At 39.5% G+C, this 8,254-nt stretch overlaps 1 protein-coding gene across 1 annotated transcript in view; it reads right to left on the minus strand.

Moving 5' to 3' along the window:
• The window catches only part of LOC100551113 (putative bifunctional UDP-N-acetylglucosamine transferase and deubiquitinase ALG13), a gene marked incomplete at its 5' end in the record, with an annotated part of 23,920 nt that extends 15,765 nt beyond the window's left edge, over window positions 1–8,155 (minus strand). The window contains 8 exons of the mRNA XM_031554733.1: window positions 770–878; window positions 1,659–1,734; window positions 2,575–2,755; window positions 3,128–3,209; window positions 5,070–5,142; window positions 6,092–6,138; window positions 6,960–7,010; window positions 8,051–8,155. Of these exons, the coding sequence (XP_031410593.1) occupies window positions 770–878; window positions 1,659–1,734; window positions 2,575–2,755; window positions 3,128–3,209; window positions 5,070–5,142; window positions 6,092–6,138; window positions 6,960–7,010; window positions 8,051–8,155 (724 nt within the window). The remainder of the gene's footprint in view (window positions 1–769; window positions 879–1,658; window positions 1,735–2,574; window positions 2,756–3,127; window positions 3,210–5,069; window positions 5,143–6,091; window positions 6,139–6,959; window positions 7,011–8,050) is intronic.
• Between the last annotated feature and the right edge of the window lie 99 nt (window positions 8,156–8,254).

Below are 8,254 nucleotides of genomic sequence, written 5' to 3' on the forward strand. Positions count from 1 at the left end.
TTTTAAATCTCCGTTCCCTGCCCAGGTTCTCTAATTATCTGTGTTGAGTACTGATATACAGTTACTATACTCTGTTCCAAGAATTTAATGACAATCATTGTTGCTTATGCAGCTATAAAGATGCTGGAGTTTTTCAGCATGCAAAGCACTCCAGGTCAAATATCAACGATACAACTTCAAAATTCATCTTCCTTGGTAACTTGCTCACACACCAGCCACAGTGTATTGCCATAAAACAGCAACTATTGAATCCACAAAGACCACAAAATCTCTCTAGGATGCTCAAGCTCAGGAGAGCTGGGAAGCAAAAGAAAACTCATTTCACGTGACATATCTCAGTGCTAAAGTTGAGACTTTATTACGATGGAACACAATCTAAAACACTGCTTTAGTAGTCCTCAGGCACACCATTAAAAATAAGTAACTGTAGGCTCAAATTTGGATGACTCCCAACACAACTGAATAATAACACAGAATTCTGCTCCATTCTCTGCTTAGAGTCCTGGTATTTCCTACATTATAGTCATTAAACACCAGGCATCAGATTTTTAGCAACCTTACAGTCATTATACAACATCAAGAATAGGACCTGGTATTTTGAAATGAAACCAAGAAATAGCTCTGGTATTACCTACAAATATCAAGTGGATTAACAGTATCCTTCACACCTGTGCTGAAAGAAGGTGTCAAAAGCATCAGATCCATACACTTAATGCAGAGCTCACTGCAGAAATAAGGTTTGGATTTGAGGATTTTTTGATTTAGATACCTTTTCTGCTGTCCAGCCAAACATCAAATTCCACATTTCGATAAATCTCTGGGTCCAAAGCCTTTAGCACTTTGTAGGGGAAAGGCATTTTTGAAGAATTTTCTGGAGTCTAGAAATAGAGTTGAAATGGACTATCATTAACAAGCACATTTAAAATGTTCAGCATAATCTCTATTCTACCAACAGCTATGGACCCTTTTAAGATGCACACAAATTCCCCAAACTTTACTTCTACTATATAGAATAAAGACCAAGAATATGAACATGAATTTAGGAACTGAGGATTGTTCAGCTCAGAAGCTAAGCTGACAGACTACAGAAAGATCAAAAACAGTTTTAAGAGTAACACTCAGCATTCCTTCAATTCTTTTTGAGTGAAGAGAAACTAGTTAGACCAATGAAGCCATGACTTCCAAAATTGGTGGGAATTCCAGTTGTTACATCTGGAAACAGGCCTCTAAAGAGTTTTTTAAAACCTGTTCCAAGGATATTTACACCGTGCTCAAAATGAAAGCGGGCTGATTTAAACACTTTTCAGACAAGTAAACAGCAGACCAGGAAGAGTCTGCAGAGCTCAATTTCTGGAGCAAAAAACAACAACAACAACAAAAACCAACAACAACAACAACAACAACCAACAAGCCAAACATCAGCTATAGAAGAAAAAGAGAATCTCAGAAAGGAGTAAGGCTTATGCAATTCAAGAAAAACTGGCAAAAATCAAAGAACAGGCAGACAGAAAGAAAAAAGGAAAAAAAGCAAACTGTTCAAAAACTTATTTTTAAGAAGTAGAATCATTACCCTAACGTGGGTAACATTCTGCAACAAGAGGAGGAGAAAACACAAAACACCCAACCACACACAAGAAATTCTTCCCTAATTGTCAAACCTTTGCTTCTTCAGTGCCTTGTCTGAACTTATCTTCCACTGGATTGTCAGTATCATTGCCTTCCCAGTCATCACCTCTAAACAATTTAAAATAAGATTACAAAAGATGCAATGCATAATTTCTAAGAAGGGTTAAAATAACTAACTTTTTACAAAACCTGAAAAAAAGCACCATAGTGCCATCAAGTGGCAGATTTTGCCTGAAACAAAGGCTGTAAGGGAGCACAGGAGAAGTCTTTTCCTAGCATGACCTTTACCACCCCCAAACCTACCCCTACCAATAGCTACTATTTGCATTTGGAAAGCATGAAGATGACCCCACTGAATACATCTGAACTCTCGCACTGCTGAATATTACACCACTCTGCTCCAGGCACTACAAAACCAACATCACCTGAAAGCTTTTACTAACAGACACACTATGCCTCAAGCCTTTGTGGTGACCGATTAAAGAACATCAAGGTTTTTGGCAGGTATGCTCGCTTCTTCCCCTCACTCCAAGGGATCCAACGGACTTCAACGATGCCCCCACTTAACTGTCTATACGGGGTATAATTCAATTAAGGAAAAAATACAAAGAGTTAATTTTCTCAATAAACTACTGCCTGTACAAAGCTAAAGAGGCTGAGGCAGCTAGTAAGTCTCTCATCAAGAGAACTCTGATGACAAAGGGAACCATTTTATTTACAAACACTCATTTTACAAAGTTGCAGGCAAATATAACACAGCCAGTAGCAGTAGCACTGTCTCTTCTACACCACACTTCAGCTTTGAGTCTGTGGCATGAAACACTAAGTTAGTACCATGTGCACATTCAAAGGAACTTGGAGAAATCAGCCTACTAACCCACTGCCCTTAAACTTTATTTCAACATTTTCCTGCTACCATACCCACCCCCTTCCCCCATCAAATACTACCTCTTTCCTGATGGATTTCTGGGTACTTTTTCATGAAGACAATCAAAGTTTGTATCCTCGCTTTCTACACAGCCACTGTTTCTGTTCTTCTTGGAACCACTTCGAAACATCTCAACTGCAGACCTCAATTCTTCCTCATCCATGAGGAACACATCTTTGTACAGGATTTCATATAACACAGCTGGACAAACCAAGACAAAGCTCAAAACAAGTTAATATCAAACGTACAACAGCTCCAATTTTCAAGGTAAGCATATCTTTAGCAATATTAGCAATATCTACTGTTACAAGACACTACATATATTAAATTCAACTAAGGAGAGGATCATAAAATAATTCAGGTGGAAAGAGACACATGGAGAGCATTTGGTTCATTACCCTACTTAATAGATAAGTATACTGAGAGCACACGTACATTAACACACAAAAAATGAGCTGCCATCTCTTACTCTTCCTGTCTCTGGAAACCAGAATAAGCACAGCCTATAAACATACAAAAACACACAGTTCTCTTTCATAATTAAACAAAACAACACAGTAATTTCAAATTTACCCTGGCAAATAGCAGCATTTGCTTGAAATTGTTTTGTATACACAGAGTCATAATGGCCATTGCCAGAACAGCACAGTAGTATCTGGGAAAATAAAGAAGAAAAACTTTAAGGATGGAGTGACATAAAACCCAACACTTCTTACTTGATATTCTAGTTCATGTTCTATTTCACTCTATAGGCAATGTGAACTTAAGAAAACAGTAAATCTTCCAAAGATGAATATGAAAGAGTTGTACAACCAGTTTAAAACTGGATCTTATGAATTTATTTACAAACTTTACAGCTACTACATAAACAAAAACCATTCTTTTACACATCACAATGCATTAAACAATAAACAGCGTTTGTTTCCAGTCCAATCTGAAACCATCAGCTGCTCAAGAGGTAAAATTACCATTTATAATTATAATAAATTAAGTTACCATTTAAAACTACCATTAAAACACAAGCCATCAAATGGAGAATCTATGAAGTACACTGTGCAAGTGTCAAAGACACACTTCCACATTTCCCCATCAGATGGACCAGAAGAGCACCTGCTGCTCTAGCCCTCAGTACGTTTTAATAAGTTTTGCTCATACTAATCAACTTTACACTGCAAAACTTTGAGAAGTTGCATGCTTTCTGCAACACATACACTGATACACAAAGAAGATGCGTGCTATCAATTTCCATCTCAGTACAAGACCATGAATAGGTAACTGCAACTGGAAAAAGCCCTTGTGCAGCTGTTGTTAGCACAGTGCCAGCAAGGATGCCTCCAGCCACCCAGTAGGAGTCAAGATGCCAGGGGTCTTAATTCCATGTGCCTTCTGTTCTAGCAAAAGTGTCTCTCATCTCATGGTGAAATATGCAACACCAGAAAGAACTGTAGTGCAGTCTAATAACAGACAACTCTTAACAAAAGCTCTGGTGGTAAAATCTTTGAGGACAAAATACTCATTTAGACCACGCTGCCTGATTTTTAAAGTTTGTGGATTTTGGAATTAGATTAAGCTACGCAGAGGAAAGAAAGCATTTAGGTGCAAGTGAAGCCCATATAAAGATAGCAGTATTAGCCAAGAACAGAAGAGCTAAAGCTGCACAGATTTCAGAACAGGCTCACCATTTGAGCAAACGTGATAGCCCATCCAGAAATCTACACTGCAGCAACTTCACTGGCAGCACACTTGAACTATTCACATAATTGCATGGGCATATCAAATATAATTCCAGAAAAAAACCAAAAGGGGTCAGATGGGATGTAATACAGAGCATTTCTTGTATAAGTTCCTTCTTTTTTTTAAAAAAAAAAAAAAGCTGTTTCATTAGCTCCTTTTTAGTGGGACTTGATCTGTATGTCAGCTAAATGAATCAACTTGTTAGATTAATCCATTTCTGTCAACATCCCCTCTTCAGGGAGAAAACCTCCACACCACCTCAACTGACTTTCAGATGAGAGGCACCAGGACTGGGGAGAATACCTTCTCACATACACTCTATTCAGTGTATATACTATACTTAGTGTATATCTCATTCTGCTCTTCAGAAACTCAACCTGGGTATCTCACTGTATCTAGTCAGTTCAGCCTGCTTTCCACTAGGAAGTGTTTTCACTCAGCAAAAATTCAGAAAAATGAAATAGCATTCTGGAATTATGTTACCTCTTCCCATTAAAATTAGACTTGTTTCCAACAATGAGCAGTTGTTATAAAAAGATCAACAGGGGAACAGCACACAACAATCCACCCTCAGTAGCAAAGCTACTACAATCTGATTAACTCTTGTGCAAATAACGTGCTTCTGTCGTGAGCAGAAGTCAGCTTTGGGAGTTTGTTCTTGAATGCACAAGGGAAGACTGAGTTAGAGCACAACTCCAGTGGGAAGTTTTCACAATTAAGTGGGACCGGAGGTATCTAGGAGTTAGGGGTAGGGATAAGAAATTGCCTCAGTTCTCCTCACCTTGTCTTCAAAGCCATTGTCTGTAGCATAAGTGGGTGGCCTTCCAGGGTACCGGTACAGAATAAAGTCTCGACTAGGTAAGCAGAGGAAAAACAAGTCTTGAAAGGGCGCAGTTTTAGAAGTGTATTATGAAGAAGGCTGAAAGGAGCAGTCTAGATATTCCACTGTTTGTTTTAACAGAGAAACACTCAAGCAGAACATTTTCCCTGACAAATGAGTGCTATCATAAAGCAATAGCTAGATGAGCAAATTATACTCATCCTGTGGAAAAGAATGTGGAAAGGACAGCTACATCTAATCATAGATTATTACACCCATCGTATTAAATCAAGTACTTATGCCCAATGGCAGAGTGCCCAACCAATAAAACATTTAAATTCAGATGATTCCATCACACTTCAGAAGGATTACAATTTCAATACAGGAAACTGGTTAAGTCTTGCAAAAGTTCCATTTGCTCTTCAGTAAGGAAACAGAACCAGTCTGCAAAGAAAGTGTTCTTCCTTTTAATCAGTGGAAATTCATTGTGCTTGTACAGGGCCAGCAGCATTCATTTTTAACAAGACCACCAGCACCTGTACAGCCTTATGCTGCCCTTGAAGAAAGCAGCAGACGTTCCACACAACTAGAGCTCTTAAGAACACCTACACTGAGTTTTAAGCGTGCTTGTAACTACCACAGCATTCCACTGCACAGAACTCCTACTTCTTTCACCTGCTCTCCATTCTTCAGCCACTGAAAGGCATCACTTTACTGAGTTTAAGATTAGTGAAAGAATAACAAATACTACTGGAAACTAAGCTGCCCCTTAATCCACACTATTAGAAGAGGAGCTGTGATGGCACTCATTTACAAGTTAATTCAATTAACTTCTTTAGGGTTGCATTCTTACTATGTTTCACAAATGACTGCACCAGCAACAAACAAAAGGTTCTGGGGAAAAAGTCCTGAACTCAAAACAATCAACAGTCCAAAACAAAATGAAACTTTAAAAAAAAAAAAAGAGAGAGAGAAAGACTTACTTGTAGATCACTGATAAAGCACTTATTTCCAGCTGGCCAGCACTTTCCTATGTGGGATTAGGAGATTACAAGAGGTAGAAGAGCCATCTTCAACACTAGGAACTCTATACTAGCTCTCCATAGTATTGAAACAACAATAAAATTTAGTTTAGATAAGTTTATTCAGATAAATTCAGTTAGATAAAGCAAATAAACAATGGACAATGGACTAAGAGTTGAGACATCAGGATATCCAGGGAAAAAAAATATTTCTCCAATGTGAAATGGCCATGGTTACCAACGTGATGGCTAAAGATAGTGCTAGTTCTGGTAGCCACCCTTAAATGCATCACTCAAGAATTGTGGGTTTATAGTTTTTTTTTTAGTTTTTTTTTCAATTGAACTTTTTTTTTAAATAAGCATTGTTTCAGAGACTGCAGTATTTACCATAGTTTCTAGTTTAAGAGTATAAAGAAACAAGAATTAGAACTGTACATTTCAAGCATGAGGGTAAGGAAGAAAAAAAGAGCTGCAGAGTCCAATAAACGCATATGATATCGTATACAGCCCATATTTTCCTTTTTTTTTTAAAAAGGAAATTGCAGCTACAAATAAGGCCTACAAACATGCCTCAGCTTTACTTTACACTCTGCACAGATAGCTTCTTTGCACCCAAATTCACCACTAAAACACACACACACACACACACACACACGTATACAAATGCTCATTACAAAAACATAATATTCCCTATCGAAATGAAACTCCAGGACTGAGGTGTATCTAGTGAAAAACAAAAAACAAGCAGTATTGAAAACGACATCCAACTACTTCCCTGTTCTGGTCACCTCAGACCTTAACATCTACACAAGAGCTAGATCGTTCTTACCTTTGGATCTCCCAGTCGTTCAAGGTATTTCTCAAATGATCCCTCCACATACTTTCAAGAAAAATAAAGAAGAAAATAAGGATTTAGCCAAATTAAACAAACAAAAACGTTTAAACCTAAACATTGTGTCAAAGAAACATCATCACTGGGTGTTGAACACTGCTGGCTGAGAGAGCAGGGGTATGCACACAGCAAACACAGCACTGGCCTCTCAAGTCCTATCACTTCAGGCTCTGGTCTGCCTGGGGAATTACTTTAGCTGTTCCCTGTCTCAGGGCACAGGGACGATTCAGGTGTATCAGAGTAGAGATACCAAGAGGTCCTCAGAAGCTTAAAAACATGAGTCTGAAAAAGACTCAGCAATTCATTTCCCACCTAGATTAAGCACTTAAACTGACTGCAGGGAAGAAAAAAAAACCCATAGTCCTACAACTGCACAACCTGAGAAAACATCTCAGCTGTTCTGTTTTCATTTCTCAGCACCTGAATTGTGGCATCATTAATTAAAAAGTCTCAGCCTCAGCTGCAGGCAAGTGCCTCCCTAGCAGAAGGGTGGCTGCAAGTAAGCAAGGTACAAAACGTTACAGAAGTTGGCACGCTAGACAAGTTGATATAAAAATTCTAAGAATCATAAAAACAAAGCTATTCTGCAGAGGACGTTGCCCATGGCTTGTGTTTCCAAGGGAAACCTGGAACCCTGTACCAGCCCAGAACACAACCAGGACTGCAAGCTATCTGCTGCTGACACCTGTGGGTCCACTGTAGGTAACTCCTCTCTGCGACTAGCAAATAGCAGAAACATCTCAACGCTGTTAGGATCGTAACAGCTCTACGGGTTTCTCACATCATCAGTTCTACATTGCTTGTGCCACAGACGACGTCCTACACGAGTAACTGGTGCCCTCCGGTCACCTACTGGGTAGTTCAGGTATCAGCAGCTTTATGATTTCAGGAGCTCCAGCACCACGAGGTGACACGGAACCGGGCTGAAGGCAGCACGTGTACACGGAGGTGCTCTCGGCCAACTGCCCCGCTATTTCCAATGTACGTACGCAGAAGCGCACAAAAAAAACCAACCAACCAGTACTTACGGATTCAAAGTTACGCTGGTTTTGCCTCATAAACGAGACGCAAGCTTTCCTCACCTCCATGTGATGAATTTGGCACAAAAACAGCTGAAAAACAACGTGAGAACGTTAAGTGAGAACGAAGGAGAAAGCCGCGGAGCTCACTGTCTCGCCGCTCCCAAGGCCGGCAGCGCCAGGCGCTGCACCTACGGACGGGCGGCTCCACAC

Source organism: Meleagris gallopavo, chromosome 9 (genome assembly GCF_000146605.3).
Source record: "Meleagris gallopavo isolate NT-WF06-2002-E0010 breed Aviagen turkey brand Nicholas breeding stock chromosome 9, Turkey_5.1, whole genome shotgun sequence".
NCBI lineage: Eukaryota > Metazoa > Chordata > Aves > Galliformes > Phasianidae > Meleagris > Meleagris gallopavo.